The following is a 19959-nucleotide window of genomic DNA, read 5'->3' as shown; positions in this document are numbered from 1 at the left end:
GGGAAACTTCCAACACACGCCCTCTTTCCCCCCCACTCTCTCTCTCAATCTCTCTCTCTCTCTCTCTCCGCTGTCCTTCCTGCCTGTCTTTTTTCTCCACCTCTCTTTCGCTTGCCTCCGAAATCCCAGCTGAAAAGGAAGAAGGAATCAGAATAGGAGGAAAAGGGAAACAAAAGAAAATAACAGCAGCCGCCCAAGCCGCTTTTGTGGATTAATTTTCTCCACCCTCGCTGATACCGTTTTCTGGGTACTGTTTTAACTCTCTTCGGGGCGAAAGCGCCGCGCCTCTGGATTTTGGGAAAGGAAAGTTGGAGACCCCAGGAAGGAAATCCCACCCCCCAATTTTTTAAAACGAACAAGGTGGGTTTCGAGCCCTTTCTCCCTCCTCTTCAGTCCCATAAGGGCTGCTCAATTTCACACCCCCCCCCCACCCCGCTAGTCGATCCCAACTCGCCGCGAGCAAGTTTTTGCGCCGCTTGGATTTTGGCTCTCCTGGTCTCTTTCGCTCGCGCTCCTTCGCTCCCTTTTCGGAGCTGCTCTCTTTTGAACGGACAGACCCACTTCCTCCTTCTCGATCCCTCACTCCCTTAATAATCCAGGATGAATAGCAACAGTTACTACGACCAGGCCCCCCAAACTTATTACCAAGAGGATCAGGAGGAGATGCCGGCCACCGAGAAAGACCTGGCCGAGGACGCGCCGTGGAAGAAGATTCAACAGAACACTTTTACGCGCTGGTGCAACGAGCACCTCAAATGCATGAACAAGCGCATCGGCGACTTGCAGAAGGACCTGAGCGACGGCCTGAAGCTCATCGGTCTCCTCGAGGTGCTCAGCCAGAAGAAGATGTACCGAAAGTACCACGCGCGCCCCAACTTCAGGCAGATGAAGCTGGAGAACGTCTCGGTGGCGCTGGAGTTCCTCGACCGGGAACACATCAAGCTGGTCTCCATCGGTGAGTTGCTGGAGGAGGGGGAGGACGCGCCCCGGCAGGAGGAGGGCGCGAGGGTAGGGGATCCCCCCGGGGGGGGTTCCCAACCCCCATTTCTACGCGCGCGCCCCCCACTGGCGAGCGGAGGGTGTAGAGCCGGAGGGAGGCGCGCGCGCGAGCGCAGGGTCTGGGTGGGGTATGTGTGTGGGTGCCTGTCTTGGAGAGGGGTGTGTGGAGGCGGTTTGGCAGAAGAAGGGGGTTTGTGGCTGCGTCTTCCGGTGTTACACAGGTCTCTTCCTCTGCCAGAGAGCAGCGCTAGCTAGCTAGGGCAAGGGCAGCAGGCGCCCTCTGTGCCAACTTTCACACCCCTGCTGGAAACTTTTCTCCGCCTCCAGGCCTATGTAGAGAATTCAGAACTGGCATCTGGTTGTTAGTTAGTTGTTGTTTTTAAAATCTTAATTGTATTTATGGTGTGGTTTTTTTTGTTGTTATTGCTGCGAACTGCTTTGATATATATTTTTACAGCATATATATATTTATAAACAGACAGGTATTAGCTTCGGCTTCTTACTGCCCAGTTTGCATGTTAGGTTTCTTGCAGAAAAGGACAGCTGGCAGCTTTTTGGGGGAGGCTACCCTCTGATGGGCCGCCAGCTTCCCGGGTTACACAGAGCGCTACTTAGTCCCGGCCGAGAGAGGGATTACACGGTTGCATACGCAGCTGCTGCTTAGTCGGTCCCAGAGAGGCGGAGTTTCAAAAGGCACTTTCTCGGGGGAGCTTCTCAGATGAGATGGAAGCTCTCTGGGTTAGACAGGGTTCCTAGTCTAGGCCGCGGTCAAAGGTAGCAATGCCTCTGGATTCTCCAGGAGAGGAGAGTGTTGCTCTTTCGCTCGGATCCTGCTTGTGGGTCTTCTGATGTTAATATGAATGGATTGAAAATACACTGCGGCATTGAGAGATTTTGTGGTTGTTTGCCCAAGAGAATGCAGTAGCACTGTCGCTGGCAGGGGTCTGCGGATAATAAACACTGCTTGCCAGTTTGCAAGGCCAGGATCAAGATGTGACTATTAGCTCTTAACAGCTCGGGACCAGTTGACTCTCACTAGACCAGTTTGATCTGTGGAACTAGCACCATTAAGGCTGCCACATAATACTCAGACCACAGTGTGTGGCGGCAGCCGCAGAACCTAACTTTGGAACTCCCTGCCTCTTGACGCCAGGCAGACTCTACCTTTCGGCGCCAACTTAAAATATTTTGCTTAGGCAAGTCTTCCCAGACATGTAGAATGCTTGTTTTAATCTCCTTTTGCTTAGTGTCGATTTTAGTCCTTTTTTTGTTATTGAGAATGTTAAGGTTTCATTTCATATACCGGTATTTCTGAAAACCACCTAGAGCAGGGGTGTCAAACTCAAATTCATCGGGGGCCGCATCAGCAGTTTGTTCACCCTCAAAGGGCCGGTTGTTTCTGTAGGACTATGTGTCCACTCTTTATTATCATAAATTATTGTCACTGCATTCAATTATTACTGTTTTTTGTAATAATGTAAGAAATAATGTCGCGCGTGCGCACTCCGTCGCTGGGCTCCTGCTGCTGCTGCCGCTTCCGCAGTGACTTTGCGAGCCCGCCGGATGAAAAGGCGGCTTGGGGGTAGCTGCTGATCGCGCGCGGCAGCCCCCCCAAGCCGCTTTTTCACTCAGAGGGCTCGCAAAGTCGCTGCGGAAGCGGCAGCAGCAGCGGGAGCCCAGTGACGGAGTGTGCACGCGCGACATTTTGCGCGTGCGCACTCAGTCCTGACGTTGCGCCGTGACGTCACAACGCCCCGCCCCCAGGGGGGTGCCTCCTCCGCGCTGCCGCCCCGGGCGGCGCGGAGCCTCCCTCTGCCCCTGCGGCCGGCGGCGGCTACAAGGGCCACATGACGAGATCTGGTGGGCTGGATTCGGCCCGCGGGCCTTGTGTTTGACACCCGTGACCTAGAGGTAGCTGTGCTTCTACTTTCAAGCTCTATGTGCTATTAAATAAAAAACAAAGTCTTATCTACAACTACTGCTGCCAATAATTGAGATAGCCCTTTCTGTTCACAACAACCCTTTGGGGTAGGCCGCTGTATTCTCCTATGGCAAGTGCCTGAGACGTGGTGCGGAATAGCTACTTACAGCTGGGGGCAAAGAACCTTCCAAGACTGCCGGACTACAACTCCCATCGCCACCACCCCTAGCCCCTGGGAACCAAAGTCCAGCTGCACCCGGAGGATTCCTGCAGATTAGCTGTGATTCCTGCATTGCAGGGGGTTGGACTGGATGGCCTTTGGGGGTCCCTTCCGAATCTATAATTCTGTGACTCTGTAGCAACGGGGTCTCTCTCCACCCTGGCTCAGAGTATGAGCTGGAAACCCTTCCTTCCTTCGCCACAAGCTCACCAGGCAATCTGGGCTCCTTTGGAAGGAAGGATGGGTTAGAGATGAACTCAATAAATAAAGTTGGGGAAATAACTAAATAACCGGCGTCCCTGTAATTTCAGCAACAGGGGAGGGGTGATAACAGCATTCTACCTTTCAGGGTTACTGTGGGCACACATCCTATATCCTTTTAAACGTGTTTGTGGGAAGGGGGGTTATTGGTTTGTGGTTCTTGTTCTTGCTTTGGATGAGGGATTTCGTGTTTTCATCTTGTATTTTTATGCTGTGAAACTGCCCTGAGATCTTCGGATGAAGGGTGGTCTACAAATCTAATTAAAAATAATGAAAGATTCCTGCGCTGCAGGGGGCTGGACTGGACGACCCTCGTGGTTAATAATAATAATAATAATAGTAATTTATTATTTATACCCCGCCCATCTGGCTGGGCTTCCCCAGCCACTCTGGGCAGCTCCCAACAAAATATTAAAGTACAATAATCCATCAAACATTAAAAGTTTCCCTAAACAGGGCTGCCTTCAGATGTCTTCTAAAACAGTGTTTTTCAACCTTTTTTGGGCAAAGGCACACTTGTTTCATGAAAAAAATCACAAGGCACACCACCATTAGAAAATGTTAAATTTTTTAACTCTGTGCCTATATTGACTATATATAAAGTAGTTTTTCAATTTTCCCCACGGCACAGCAGGCAACATCTCGCGGCACACTAGTGTGCCGCGGAACAGTGGTTGAAAAACACTGTTCTAAAAGTCTGGTAGTTTTTCTCTCTGACCCTTGATGGGAGGGAGTTCCACAGGGCGGGTGCCACTACCGAGAAGGCCCTCTGCCTGGTTCCCTGTAACTTGGCTTCTCGCAGTGAGTAGGCCCTCGGCGCTGGACCTCAGTGTCCGGATAGATTGATGGGGGAAGAGACGCTCCTTCAGATATAATGGTTCTATGATTATATATTGCACCGAATACTGTAGAGCTGCTGTTGTCTAACAGCAAGAGGTACCTGCTCTCCCAGACTGGGGAGACACACCTCCCAAGTCCCTTGGATATTGCAGTGTGGGGCAATATCTGGGGTTGCGGCGCTCATCTCGCTTTACTGGCCGAGGGAGCCGGCATACAGCTTCCGGGTCATGTGGCCAGCATGACTAAGCCGCTTCTGGCGAACCAGAGCAGCGCACGGAAACGCCGTTTACCTTCCCGCCGGAGCGGTACCTATTTATCTACTTGCACTTTGACGTGCTTTCGAACTGCTCGGTTGGCAGGAGCAGGGACAGAGCAATGGGAGCTCACCCCGTGGGGATTCGAACCGCCGACCTTCTGATCGACAAGCCCTAGGCTCTGTGGTTTAACTCACAGTGCCACCTGTGCCCCCCATCTGTTCTAGCCAGATGTTTAAGGGACAATTAATCACAGTCAGCCCATCATTTGAAAAATAAGACTTAAGACTTAAGAGCCTTCTTGCCCCAAAATGGCAACTAGACATTTTGTTTTGGCGACTGCAACCTTGGTTACAGAGCCATTTGGCTCCAGGTTACGGTATATATCTGAGTTTCTAAGACTGTTTGTTGAGAGGTCTTGCTGCTTCCAAATGTGGAGGGGAGGGCATTGTAGCCACTGACCGGCATATCGCCCAGAATTCATCAAGCCATCCTTGTCAGCGGCCTTCGCTCCCCCCTTGTGATAAGCGAAGGGGGAGGCTGGGGTCAGGGTAGCACCACTCAGCAAGAAGGAAGGAACGGGAGAGGCGAGAGATGAATGGGCTATTTACACGACTCTGTGCCAAGATCAGCCAAATCCAGCAGCCTGAATAAATAACACAAGGAGTAATGAAGTTTCTGCGCATATTTGGACTCCCTCAACAATTTATTTGGCTTGGCTTCAGCTTGTCACGGGGTGGCGGTGGGGGTCTGTGTATAAGCAAGTGGCTATGCAGACGATTGGTCCCCTGCAAAAAAATTAACTATCCTATCTGTGGTCTAAACCACGGAGCCTAGGGCTTGCTGATCAGAAGGTCGGTGGTTCGAATCCCCGCGACGGGGTGAGCTCCCGTTGCTCGGTCCCCGCTCCTGCCCACCTAGCAGTTCGAAAGCACGTCAAAGTGCAAGTAGATAAATAGGTACTGCTCCGGTGGGAAGGTAAACGGCGTTTCCGTGCGCTGCTCTGGTTCGCCAGAAGCGGCTTAGTCATGCTGGCCACATGACCCGGAAGCTGTACGCCAGCTCCCTTGGCCATTAAAGTGAGATGAGCGCCGCAACCCCAGAGTCGTCCATGACTGGACCTAATGGTCAGGGGTCCCTTTTCCTTTACTCTCTTCCTGGCTTCTGACTTTTGCAAGGCACCGTTTGAATGCCCTTCTCCTGCAACCCTGAGGGCTAGTAACTTAAAACAAGCAAACCCACACGCAACCTCATAGAAAGCTGATATTTCCAGGGTGGTCATTTCGGCTGCCAAATTTCCCTTGGCCCACAGAGGACAAGATTTCAGTGGCTACTAGCCAGGATGTCTGTCAAGGATGTGTTTTCCTATTTTACAAGAGCGTACAACCTTACAAGGGTATGCTTTCTCCCGAGGGCTGGTCAATGTCTGGTTTTCAACATCGTGATGCAGTATGGAGAGGAATCGTCTGGCTTCATGATTTTCCCCGCATTGTGATTTTTGCCTAGGGCGAACGCACACCATGGTTGGCGATATATTGCTGGGTTAAAAATTAAGAAAGCGGGTGGAAAGAAGAAACAGTTCCAGCAAAAGAAAGTTGGCATTTAAAACTGATGGAATATGCAGAAATGGCGAAACTTACTGGGAGAATTAAGAAATCACGATGAGAGACTCTTTATGACTGAGTGGAGAAGGTTTATTGATAATTTGAAGACACGTTGTAAACAACTTAAAACGTTAGCAGGATTGATATAAACCGGTGCAGTGACAGATAACCAAGAGAGAATATAATGGGAAGCTAATAAATAGATTTAAGTTCGATACGCAGTAATAAAAAGATATCAAATAAGTAACCTGTTTTTTTTAATTATTATTCAGCAAATATGTCCCCACTGTCACCATCTGAAGTGATCATGGAGCCCAAGAAAGTAAAATCTCTCACTGCCTCCATTTCTTCCCCTTCTATTTGCCAGGAGGTGATGGGACCAGTGGCCATGATCTTAGTTTTTTTGATGTTGAGCTGCAGACCATATTTTGCGCTCTCTTCTTTCACCCTCATTAAAAGGTTCTTTAATTCCTCCTCACTTTCTGCCATCAAGGTTGTGTCATCAGCATATCTGAGGTTGTTGATATTTCTTCCGGCAATCTTAATTCCGGCTTGGGAAATAAAAATTATATATATGACGCGGGTGGCGTTGTGGGTTAAACCACAGAGCCTAGGGCTTGCCAATCAGAAGGTCGGCGGTTCGAATCCCCGCGAAGGGGCGAGCTCCCATTGCTTGGTCCCAGCTCCTGCCAACCTAGCAGTTTGAAAGCACGTCAAAGTGCAAGTAGATAAATAGGTACCACTCTGGCGGGAAGGTAAAACGGCATTTCCGTGCGCTGCTCTGGTTCGCCAGAAGCTGCTTAGCCATGCTGGCCACATGACCCGGAAGTTGTACGCCGGCTCCCTCAGTCAGTAAAGCGAGATGAATGCCGCAACCCCAGAGTCAGACACGACTGGACCTAATGGTCAGGGGTCCCTTTACGTTTACTATATATAAATGGAAGTGACTTCTATCTGCATACCAGCAGACTCCCCCCTCAAAGCAACAACCTCTTCATCGCTTTGTTCAGCTCAGTTCAGTCTGCTTTGCCTGTGTTGGCATTTTTAGGGGGGTGGGGGGAGGGAGGGAGAAGAGCTCTGCCAAAACATCCCTCTCTCCCTTTGAAAGGAAATGTGCTCGACTGTTGCAGAACAGGATGGAGGGAAGCCAGCGACTTGGTGGGCAGGGAGACCTCATAAAGCTGGACGCTTGTCAACAAGAATTGTTCCCCCATGTTTTCATTGGCTGGCGGTGGGGGCAAGCGGAGGGAGGCGGTTGGGGGGGTCTCGAGTCCCGGCCACAATCCCACCGCGGCTTGGTCTCTGCTCAAGTTCAGCGGGAGGCAGCTGCGGGTGCCAGCCTTGGTGCGGTGCCCCCCCTGCGCCAGCCAAGTGTGGGAATTTCTCCCTTGCTGTAAACAGCTGGTGCAACCGTCAACAACAAGCTGAGCCAGCCTGGATCCGGCCCGTTTCGAGCCTTCTCGGCGATGCCAGCCGGCTTCGTAAGGAACCAGAAGGAATGGCTAACAGGTCACGGCCTCCTTTATAAGGACGGGAGAAGGGGCTGCTGGATCAGGCCAGGGGGAGCCCTTCTTCGTCCAGCAGCCTGTCCTCACAGTGGCCAACCAGACGCCCACGATGGGAAACCTGCAAGCAGGATTCGAACACAAGAGCTCTCTCTCCTCCTGCGGTTTCCAGGAAGCACTGGAGCACAGCCATCATGCCCAGCAGCCGTCGATAAACACCCCCCCCCCGAATTTGTCTCATCCTCTTTGGAAGCCTTGCAGGTCGGTCGCCATCTCCGCCTCCTGCAGCAGGTAGTTCCGCAGTTCAGCTATAAGTCGTTTCTTCCATCTGTTCCGAATCTTCCAACATTCGGTTTCCTTGGATGCCCACGAGAGAGAGAGGGAGATAAACTCTTCTCCACCCACCTTCTCCATGCCAGGCATGATTTTTATTTTTATTTAAAAAAAAAAACATTTCATCTTGTCGGCTGTTACTTGCCTTTCCCCTAAACTCAAAAGCCACAGAATTTCGAGTTGGAAGGCACCCCTTAAGTGCCATCTAGTCTAACCCCTTGCAAGGCAGGAAGTCGGGGTCTCAGTTACATCCTGCGCTGGTGACCCGGGGCCAACCAGCGGGGGGTGGGCTTCATGACCTCTGAGGTGCTGGCAGCGGTGGCATTTGGGCTTGGCGCTGAGTCCTGTCTTTGGAGCAAAGCGTCAGCTGAGGGGGGGGGGGATCAGCTGCTCTTTCAAGCCAAGCCAGCGCTTTGACCCTCTGCCAGTCGGCTCCTGGCTTCGCTTGGAGGGAACGGCTTCTGGGTCTGCAAAAGTACTCCTGTGTGGGTCTCGCTTCCCTGCCCTTCGCCACCCTTCCCTCATCCTTTCTCTCCCTCCCGCCTGCCCAGGCCTCTGATAAGATCACATCCTAGGAAGCAATGACTGCATTGGTAGCCCATTCCAAGCAGCTGTTCCCGATCCGAGCAAGCGCCAGGGGTGGGGGGAGGCCAGGGAGGGAGGGAGGGAGGCCAGGCCGTTTTGGAAAGCCGGACTTTTTGGCCTCTAGATATATATATATATATATATATATATATATATATATATATATATATATAGCAGATACGGAGTAGAGAGCTCGGCAAAAGACAGCGTCCCAGTGTGCCGAGGCTGTGAAAAATAATTAGAAAATTGGAGTCCTTGGAGAATTCAAGAAATAAAGTAGAAAGGTTGCAAGGACTCAGGCCAGGACGGCAATCAACGATGGTTTTCTCTATTTTTGTTGTTGAAAGTATAAAACAAATTCCAGTTACGATTGTTAACTCCAGGACAAGGCCCTGTTTCGTTTATTCTTCATCAGCTGGAATAATAAAGAATCTTAAATTAAACTTATGTCTTCTGACATTATTATCTGTTTAGTCATTTCTATCAAGACAATTGTGTAACGAGCATTTCGACATCCAGAGAAAGTTTTATCACGTCTACATGAAAGAACACACATAACAAATTATAGTAAATAATATAGCAATTCATGTAGCCAACAGAGGCAGCTTACCTATCATTTCTTAGTTTGTGGTCAAAGTGTGTCTGGCTAGAAATGACTAAATAGATAATAATGTCAGAAGATATAAGTTTAATTTGAGATTCTTTATTATTCCAGCGGCTGTGAAAAAGGCAGATTCCATGCAAGGGATCTTTGGGAAAAGAGCTGAAAGCAAAACAGCCGCTGTCATGATCGCAGTTAGGCAAATCTGCATTCAGAGCCGTGTGCACGGTTCCTGCTACCTTCGCCTCCGAAAGGGTACAGTGTTCCCTTGGTTCTCAAACGCCTTGGTACTCAAACAACTCGGAACCCAAACACTGCAAACCCGGAAGCAAGTGTTCCGGTTTGCGAACGTTTTTCGGAAGCCGAACGTGCTCCATTTTTTAGTGTTTCCGTTTTGAGTGCCACGTTTTGAGTGTTACGCCTGTTTCTGCCAATTATTTTGCGTTTTCGTTTTTGCTCCTCTTTTCGTTTTGTTTTTCTGACTGCGTGGAACCCAGTTCGGCTCCTGGTGGATTGATTGTGTGACTGCAGTACGTTGTTTAATTGCTTTCGTTTTGTGGATCCGTGGTCTCGTTAAATAGTAAAATTCATGTTACATTGCTGTTTTAGAGGTGGTTTTTAAAAGCCTGGAACGGATTAATCCATTTTGCATTACTTTCTATGGGAAAGCGCACCTTGGTTTTGGAACGGTTTGGTTTTGGAACGGACTTCCGGAATGGATTAAGTTTGAGAATCAAGGTTGTTGTTGTTCAGTCGTACAATCATGTCCAACTCTTCGTCACCCCATGGGCCAGAGCATGCCAGGCATGCCTATCTTTCACTGCCTCCCACAGTTTGGCCAAACTCATGCCAGTCGCTTCAAGAACACTGTCCAACCATCTCGTCCTCTGTCGTCCCCTTCTCCTTGTGCCCTCCATCTTTCCCAACATCAGGGTCTTTTCCAGGGAGTCTTCTCTTCTCATGAGGTGGCCAAAGTATTGGAGCCTCAACTTCAGGATCTGTCCTTCCAGTGAGCACTCGGGGCTGATTTCTTTAAGGATGGATAAGTTTGATCTTCTTGCAGTCCATGGGACTCTCAAGAGTCTCCTCCAGCACCATAATTCAAAAGCATCCATTCTTCGGCGATCAGCCTTCTTTATGGTCCAGCTCTCACTTCCATACATTACTACTGGGAAAACCATAGCTTTAACTATACGGACCTTTGTCGGCAAGGTGACCACTTTAAATTTCTAAAGGTGCATGTAGCTTTTAAGCAATAATGCGCAGGGACTGCCAAATTCAGCCTTGGTTCCCCAGCCAGGAGGCATATGCCTGGTTTTGGAACGGACTTCCGGAACGCATTAAGTTTGAGAACCAAGGTACCACTGTATTGTGGAGTTGGAAAAGCTTCAGAAAGAGGCCACCAGAAAAGGGCTGGAGCGTCTCCCCACCAGCGTTTTAGATTAGACAAAAGGCGAGTAAATAGGGGCGCAATGGATAGATGGCTAGAGCGTGGAGCTGATAACACCAAGGTTGCAGGTTTGATCACCTGTCTGTTCCTGCATTTCAGGGGGTTGGACTAGATGATCGTCGGGGTCCCTTCCCACTCTACAATTCTCTGGTTCTACAGACTCAGGGAAGTGTGGCTTTCACAGGAATAGTCACATTTTGGCTTGGACATTGATTCGAAAATTGGGTAGTTAAGATGCAAACAGAATCAAATAGTTAATATGCAAAGAGAATCTCTCTCTCTCTCCCCCCAATCTCTTTAAGAGAAGCACCCACCCACAGCTCCTGAGAATCCCTGTCCCACCAGCTGCCTGTGCAAAGAAACCCCCCCGGCATAACAGGGGGTTGGACTAGATGACCGTTGGGTGCCTCTCGAGAATTCTACAATCCAGCCCCTTTCCCCAGGAACCAGGCAGTTCCACACCAGCTCAGGGTGTGTGTGTGTGTGTGTGTGTGTGTGTGTATGAATGAGAAGGTAAAGGGACCCCTGACAGATAAGTCCAGTCACAGACGACTCTGGGGTTGCAACGCTCATCTCGCCTTACTGGCTGAGGGAGCCGGCAGACAGCTTCCGGGTCATGTGGCCAGAATGACTAAGCCACTTCTGGCGAACCAGAGCAGCGCACGGAAACGCCATTTACCTTCCCGCCGGAGCGGTACCCATTTATCTACTTGCACTCTGATGTGCTTTCGAACTGCTAGGTTGGCAGGAGCAGGGACTGAGCAATGGGAGCTGAGCTCACCCCGTCGCGGGGATTCGAACCGCCGACCTTCTGATCGGCAAGCCCTAGGCTCTGTGGTTTAAGCCACAGCGCCACCCACGTCCTGTGTGTGTGTGTGTGTGTGTGTGTATCATATATATATATAAATGGGGATTGGAGCTAGGCTCCCTCTGGGAGATGCCAGGCATTCCTGAGGCTCCATGGCAAAGGCATTTGCGCTCCATTGTCTATCTTTGGTAACAGAGTCTCCTCCCGGCCTTGGGGGAAGGGCGGCAAACTTGGCATTGCCTGGCTGGCACCCCAGAGGCCAAGAGACTGACCTGCCCGTCGGGAAGCTCCTCAAATTTTGCCTCTGCCGTAACGCATAAATGTGTCCATTCTAGGAAAGCCTGCCCTCCCTCGTCCCTGGCCTCATACGTGAGCTAGGGTTGCCATATTTCAAAAAGGTAAAAATCAGGACACCCCAAAAGTTGTCGAGTTTTTCTCTAGACAACCCCAGAGTTGTTGGGTGCCAGGTTCGAATCCCCGCAACGAGGTGAGCTCCTGTTGTTCGGTCCCTGTTCCTGCCCACCTAGCAGTTCGGAAGCACGTCAAAAGTGCAAGTAGATAAATAGGTACCGCTCCGGCGGGAAGGTAAACGGCGTTTCCGTGCGCTGCTCTGGTTCGCCAGAAGCGGCTTAGACATGCTGGCCACATGACCCGGAAGCTGTACGCCGGCTCCCTCGGTCAGTAAAGCGAGATGAGCGCTGCAACCCCAGAGTCGTCCGCGACTGGACCTAACGGTCAGGGGTCCCTTTACCTATAAGGTGCTAGAAAGTTTATGCACAAACACAATAAATCAATGGCCAGAAAGCTGGTAGCTCAGCGGCAAAAATTTGCCTTATCCCTGCCCTGGGCAACTTTTAGGATTGTGCTGGAGTTTTCTAACCGTGCAGCTGGCCCTGGGGTGGGGCAGCATTCCCACGAACCCCAGATCTGGAAGAGAAGGAGGTGCCCCCTTTGCCGGGGTGTGTGTGTGTGTGTGTGTGTGTCCTGGAATCCCAGGAATCTTCCACCAGCCGCTTCTTGCCCTCAGCTGTTGGTGGATGCCCGATCCATCTTTGTCCTAGTGGAATGCGGGTGAGGACAGGTGTCGACAGATAATTGCAAGGGGGCTCAGAGATAGTCCTGTGGCAAAACACGCCTCCCCCCATTTAACTTGGGGTCCTTAAGAGTGACAGAAACCTTATGGTCTAGCTGCTGTGAGATGAGCCACTGGTTTAACAGATGCTTCTTACATTTTTAGTCCAGTTTTTTTTGGGGGGGGGTGGGGTGTGTGGCAGCAGAGCGCCAGAAACGTTTCAGTTTTGCAACCTGAATTTGCTGTTACGCAGCCAAGTCCCAGTTGCAAAACAGCAGCACTCAGAAATCACTTCTAGGTTTTTATTTTGGTTTTTATTTTTTGCAAGTATGGATGCACAAAGCACTTATTTCAACGCTAGCAAAGTCATCATCGGAGAACACTCCCCATCCAACCTCCTGAAACCATTGCACACACCCCGTAATACTAATCTTATTTATTTTTTATTTCATAAAATTTATACATTGCTTGAGTGGTTAAAAAAACACACACACTCTCTCAAAGTGGTTTAGGAAAAAGATGGAACAATAAAATGTTAACCACTTTTTAAAATTCAACACTGTGAAATTTGCTAAGATAACCATAGGCCAAAATCAGATTAAAACTCGCACCGACTTTCTAAACGTCTGGGTAGGCTTGCCTGAACAAAAATGCTTTTTGCAGGCGTCAAAATGAGTTCAGGGAAGGCGCCTGCCTGATGTCAAGTGGCAGGGAGTTCCAAAGTGTGGAACAGGTATTTTGTGGCAGTGCCATTTCCTCTGATTGAAGCAGCCGAGTGGGCTGTTATGGGGTAAGGCAATCTCTTAGGTAAACTAGTCCCCAGTTGTTAAAGGATTTATTTAAATATAAGTTTGTTCTTGGTATGAGCTTTCGTATCTGAAGAAGTGTGCATGCACACGAAAGCTCATACCAAGAACAAACTTAGTTGGTCTCTAAGGTGCTACTGGAAGGAATTTTTTTATTTTTTATTTTGTTTTATTTTGTTTCCCCAACAAAAAGGACATTGGTTTTTTTTTTTTTTGGGGGGGGGAGTACTTTACAACATTTTTTCCCAGTTCATTATGAATTCTTTCCCAATACTCTTTTACACTTTTACTCAGAAGTCGGCAACCTAAAGCCTATGGGCTGCTTCTGGCCCATGAACTTCCTGGAACCGGCCCACGGCCGTTCCGTGGATCAGCGTGGGGATTCTGTGCTTTTGCCCTCCTCGCTGCAGGGACCGACTTCCGGGTCGGAAGAGCGCCAGAAATAGCTTGAGCGCACCGGGGGGGACGGGGGACAGACACTCCGACCCACTAAGAGGTGTGCCGGGGAGTGGACCGGACCGGCCTCAAAAAACGTTGCCGACCCCTGCTTTTACTGGTCCCCAAGTTGTACTAGAATCATAGAATCATAGAATCCTAGAGTTGGAAGAGACCCCAAGGGCCATCCAGTCCAACCCCCTGCCAAGCAGGAAACACCATCCAAGCATTCCTGACAGATGGCTGTCAAGCCTCCGCTTAAAGACCTCCAAAGAAGGAGACTCCACCACACTCCTTGGCAGCAAATTCCACTGCCGAACAGCTCTTACTGTCAGGAAGTTCTTCCTAATGTTTAGGTGGAATCTTCTTTCTTGTACTTTGAATCCATTGCTCCGTGTCCGCTTCTCTGGAGCAGCAGAAAACAACCTTTCACCCTCTAATGTGCTAACAAGGCCTCCTTGCTGTCAGCAATCGTGTTGCAGCATTCTGCACTCAGTGCAGCTTCCCCAAATCAAGGACAAGCGAAGTCCCACAGAGAGCGCATTGCAGCAATCCGGATTTGAAGGAACCAGAACATGAACTACAGTGTCCAGCCTTTCCCGGTCCAGGAGAGCTTGGTTCTGGTTTTCAGACTTCTCACACCCCGAGTAAGGTTAGAGATGCTCTCAAGGTGGTTAGGCAATGCTACTCAGAGAAACTGTCTGGAAACGGGCTCAATGCCTTGTGTACACCCACCACGATGTGCATAATCTGCACAAGAGACCTTGGTGCCAGTCCCATCACCTGCACTTTTTCCTTGCGGGAAAAAAATCAAGCTTTGGAGAAACTGTGCACCTACCATTTTCCAAGCGCCTATTGGCTGGTGACCGTGACGTCACCCAGAGTTCGGCAGCATAGTCAGACAAGACCTGAAGGATGGATGGAGCGGAAGCAGGGTGGTTGTGATTTAAATCACGGTTTAAATCACGAGTCAGTAAGACTTGATTTTATATATATATATATATATATATATATATATATATATATATATGTGTGTGTGTGTGTGTGTGTGTGTGTGTGTGTGTGTGTGTGTGTGAAAGACTCATTCTTGCTGGTATAATCTTAATATTTACAACCAGAGGAAGGTTTCATTTTCGGAACAATAAATTTTCAGAGTAGTTTTTACAGTTATATCGATAATTACCGATTTGGTTATACTATTAGAAATACATAGACAGGTAATTATGAAATTATTGTGAGGTTTAATAAGTTAACTGTTTATATTTGGACAATTTTTCTGCTGCGAAAGTTCCCCCCCCAAAGCATTTTATTTTAAAAATCTGATTTAAAAATAAAAATAAAAATCCAATTTATTTATTTTTTAAAAAAACATGATTGATTTTTATCCAACCTGAGCAGAAGCCTTTCCACAACCGGAACGCGCATGGATGATGTGCTCGGGTGTTCAGCCAGTGGATGAGAGCCAGTGTGGTGTAGTGGTTAAGAGCGGTAGACTCGTAATCTGGGGAACCGGGTTCGTGTCTCCTCTCCTCCACATGCAGCTGCTGGGTGATCTTGGGCTAGTCACACTTCTCTGAAGTCTCTCAGCCCCACTCACCTCACAGAGTGTTTGTTGTGGGGGAGGAAGGGGAAGGAGAATGTCAGCCGCTTTGAGACTCCTTCGGGTAGTGATAAAGCGGGATATCAAATCCAAACTCTTCTTCTTCTTCTTCTTCTTCTTCTTCTTCTTCTTCTTCTTCTTCTTCTTCTTCTTCTTCAGACAGGCAAGGCAGCGGGCGAAGAAACATTGGGAGGAAGCTCACTCCTTTAAAACCCTGGGTTTACCAATATAGGTTTTGGCAACCAATCAGAAGCTGCGGGAGGCGAGGGATCAGCCGGTTGGCATCTGTATTTGGGGGAGGTTCTGGGCGCACGACCAGGACAGGAACCGGCCCCTTGTCACCCTTGCAAAGAGGGCCGGGGGGAGGGTGAGCCTGCTATTTTGGGACCCGGGGCCAGGAGTATCGGATGCTGGAAGGGACAGGATACCAGGGTTCTGTTGGGGGGCAGGAGAAGGTGAGGAAAGCGTGGGAAAGGGAGAAGAAATAATCTTCGCAAAAGCGTTGGGGGGGGGGGAAGGTTCGAGCTGCCTGGTCGTGTCTCCCGAAGATCAGGAGCCAGAACTTCTCAAAGCATTACATTTTTGAGCTCTTGCAACTCAGGACGGAGATAAGAAAGCCCTTATTCACACAGCTAACCTGTGGAACTCACTGCCTCAGGAAGCAGGGATGGCTGCCAACTTGGATGGCATTCAGAGGGGAATAGCGAGGGAGGAGAGGGCTGTCGAAGGCTACTAGCCGTTTTCATTTCATTCAACTTTTAATTCGCATGTTTTTGTTCAGTCTTTCAGTTGTGCCTGACTCTTCGTGACCCCATGGACCAGAGCACGCCAGGCACTCCTGTCTTTCACCGCCTCCCGCAGTTTGGCCAAACTCATGCCAGTCGCTTCGAGAACACTGTCCAACCATCTCATCCTCTGTCATCCCCTTCTCCTTGTGCCCTCCATCTTTCCCAACATCAGGGTCTTTTCTAGGGAGTCTTCTCTTCTCATGAGGTGGCCAAAGTACTGGAGCCTCAACATCAGGATCTGTCCTTCTAGTGAGCACTCCGGGCTGATTTCTTTAAGAATGGATAGGTTTGATCTTCTTGCAGTCCATGGGATAATTTGCATATCGTCTTTCTATTTCCCGATACCCAAGGCGGTTTACAAGCTGAAGAAACAAAAATTTAAAAATTCCTTCCAGTAGCACCTTAGAGACCAACTAAGTTTCTTCTTGGTATGAGCTTTCGTGTGCATGCACACTTCTTCAGATATACTGAAACAGAAGTCACCAGACCCTTATATATAGTGAGAGGGTGGGGAGGGGTATTACTCAGAAGGGTGGTGGGAATGGGTGATAGGCTGATGGGTGTGGGACACCTGTTGACGACTGCTAACGACTGCAGTTGGTCTTACAGGAAAAAGCAAGGGGTGAGATGGCTAAAAATAGCTTTATCATGTATAATGAGATAAGAATCCAATGTCTCTATTCAGACCAGGTCTCTCCATGGTTTTAAGTTTGGTAATAAGTTGCAATTCAGCAACTTCTCTTTCCAGTCTATCTCTGAAATTCTTTTGTAGTAAGACAGCTGCTTTGAGATCTTGTATAGAATGTACACATGATAACAATCTAATCCAATACAAAAATGTGATAATAAAACGTAACTTTAAAATAAGCAACTTATATCAAATAAAGTAATATTCTACAATCCATTAGAATAGCCTATATGAATAACGTTCAATATCAGCATAATAAAAATTAAACAGAAATCCACTCTTAACAATTATAATAAATAATTTCTAAACTATAATCAATAAAACAACGGCAGTCAGAGGAGGTGATGCTTCTGAATCCCAGTTGCTGGAAACCGCAGGAGTAGAGAGGGGTCTTGTGTTCGAATACTGCTTGCAGATTTCCCATAACGGGCATCTGGCTGGCCGCTGTAAGAACAGGAAGCTGGACTAGATGGGCTCTCCTTTGAACTGACCCAACGGGTTCCTCTGACGTTCTTATTTTGTGGGTTGATGCATAATGGGGTTTGTGTGTGTCAGAGGGGCCGTGCAGACTAGAGGACCTTTGGGGATCCCACCCAGGGCAGCGATTCTGCTTGAATGAATGAACGAGCCTATATTTGCGTCAGCCATCGGCCATAGCAATAAAACAACAATACAATATACAAAGAATAGTAATTAAAAAGTCCATTATATAAAATACCTTTTAGGGTTTTGAATCACTAGTCAAATAGTGGACCTCGTTTCGATTGCCCCGGCTAAAAACCTTGCAGCCTTTGCTGTCACCTGTTCATCTTGATCTGCCAAGAGAAAGGACACGGTGGCAGTGGCTGGGCGACCCGGAATGGACAATGAAAGAGGGGCGATAACCTCATTTCTCAAGTCTTTATAAAGAGTGCAAGCCAGAAGGGCACGCGCCGCCGATTCGGGACCGCCGTCTCCGCAGGGACATAACCTGTTGGAATCGTCCCTCGAGTCCAGCCGAGGGCAATGCATTCAATCTTGAGAGGGTAAAAGCGCGTCTATGTTTTAGAATTGCCAGGTTACGCAGATAGGGTGCCGGAGAGTCGAAATGGGAAGGTGGGAAATAGCCATACGATGGGCAGAATTTCCTTATTGTGGCCAAGTTGTTCTGACGCTCGATATCGTTTAAAAAGGTAAAGGGACCCCTGACCATTAGGTCCAGTCGTGTCCGACTCTGGGGTTGCGGCGCTCATCTCGCTCTATAGGCCAAGGGAGCCGGCGTACAGCTTCCAGGTCATGTGGCCAGCATGACAAAGCTGCTTCTGGCGAACCAGAGCAGCACACGGAAACGCCATTTACCTTCCCGCTGGAGCGGTACCTATTTATCTACTTGCACTTTGACGTGCTTTTGAACTGCTAGGTGGGCAGGAGCTGGGACCGAACAACGGGAGATCACCCCGTCGCGGGGATTCGAACTGCCGACCTTCTGATCGGCAAGCCCTAGACTCTGTGGTTTAACCCACAGCGCCACCTGGGTCCACCTGGATATCGTTTAGGCGCTGGCAAATGAGACCGTTTGCTTCACAAAAACCCAAAGTGAGCCGCTGTTGCGGTGATAAACCGCAAGAGCGAAGTTTTTGATAGACAGTTTTAGTCCAGGCGCTCTTGTGACAATCTTGCAGGATATTAGACCGGGTGTGTGTGTGTGTGTGTGTGTGTTTTTTTTTGGGGGGGGATTTCAGTTTAGGCAAAGCCAAGAGTTAAATGTCCTACGCCAGATCCCTAATTCTGCCGAAGGAAGATTGGCCCTCTTGGAGGAGCAACGATGTGTTTGGGACACAGGGTGGTACAGAGAAAAATTGCTTTTTTCCCACCCTTTGCCAGCTGGATCCTGGCAATGCCTGATGCGAATGCCACCCCCATGGCGAATGCCATGCTCAGTCCCGGAATGGCAGAACCTGGAGGTTTGGCTCCCTCCTGCCTTTGGGCTGGGCTGGGCAGCTGCTGGGCCATGGAGTGGGGGCTGTGGGGAGGGGGGGGAGGAGGGAGGCAGGGCAGGCATTCCGGGACTAATCCCGCTGACATCGGTCCCAACTGGGAGAGCGTGGTCTCTGCTCCCAGAAGCAGCTGCCGGGAGCAGCTGCCGGCCGTTCCGAGTCTTTGGCCTTCCTGGTTAGAGCGCTTGGGGTTCGAATCCCCCGCTCAGCCAGGAAGCTCACTGGGCGACCTTGGGCCAGGCACTCACTCTCCACTTAACCCACCTCATGGGGTTGTTGTTGGGGGTTAAATGAGGACCACGACCTGGGAGAGACCAGGGTTCAAATGCCCCGCTTAGCCATGAAGGTAATTGGGTGACCTTGGGCCAGGCACTCACTCTCAGCCTGTCCTACCTTGGAGGGTCGTCGTGGGGATCAAACGGGGAGGAGAACTACGTATGCTGGGGAAACCCAGTGTGACTGTTGTATTATTATTATTATTATTATTATTATTATTATTATTATTAATTCCCCCTTGAGCTCCTTGGAGAAAAAGGCGCGATATAAAGACAGATAGATAACAAACCTGCGGTGTTTTTCGAACAGGGAGAGCGATGGGAAGACATGCCATATAGTAAAAAGGTAAAGGGACCCCTGACCATTAGGTCCAGTCGCGGACGACTCTGGAGTTGCGGCGCTCATCTCACTTTATTGGCCGAGGGAGCCGGCGTGCAGCTTCTGGGTCATGTGGCCAGCATGACAACACTGCTTCTGGCAAACCAGAGCAGCGCACGGAAACACCGTTTACCTTCCCACCGGAGCGGTACCTATTTATCTACTTGCACTTTGACGTGCTTTCGAACTGCTAGGTGGGCAGGAGCAAGGACTGAGCAACGGGAGCTCACCCCGTCGCGGGGATTCGAACCGCCGAACTTCCGATCGGCAAGCCCTAGGCTCTGTGGTTTAACCCACAGCGCCACCTGCGTCCCTTTATCCCATATATTGCAGGATAACAAATGGCAGCAAATGTTCAGTTAAATGGCCAGCGCTGTGCTGTCTAACATCCCTGAAAACAGTTCAAGGGTGGAGGCTCAGAACAGAAGGAGGTCTGGATTTGCCCCAGGATGGGAGGCAGGAATTGGACAGCACTGTAGGATTTTAGCAGAGATGCTGCCCCCCCCCCCATTTTACCAAGACTGAACGCAAGTTGCACCTCCTGGCTGATGCTGGGTTT

The 19959-nt window shown here is 49.5% G+C and overlaps 1 protein-coding gene across 1 annotated transcript in view; it reads left to right on the top strand.

The window, feature by feature from the left end:
• The first annotated feature begins 421 nt into the window (after nucleotides 1-421).
• The window catches only part of FLNC (filamin C), a 128781-nt gene continuing 109243 nt past the window's right edge, over nucleotides 422-19959 (top strand). The window contains 1 exon segment of the mRNA XM_033163497.1: nucleotides 422-955. Coding sequence (XP_033019388.1) covers nucleotides 601-955 — 355 coding nt within the window. The 5' untranslated portion in view covers nucleotides 422-600.

This window comes from Lacerta agilis, chromosome 10 (genome assembly GCF_009819535.1).
Source record: "Lacerta agilis isolate rLacAgi1 chromosome 10, rLacAgi1.pri, whole genome shotgun sequence".
Lineage (NCBI taxonomy): Eukaryota > Metazoa > Chordata > Lepidosauria > Squamata > Lacertidae > Lacerta > Lacerta agilis.
This window is presented reverse-complemented; position numbering and strand designations above follow the sequence as displayed.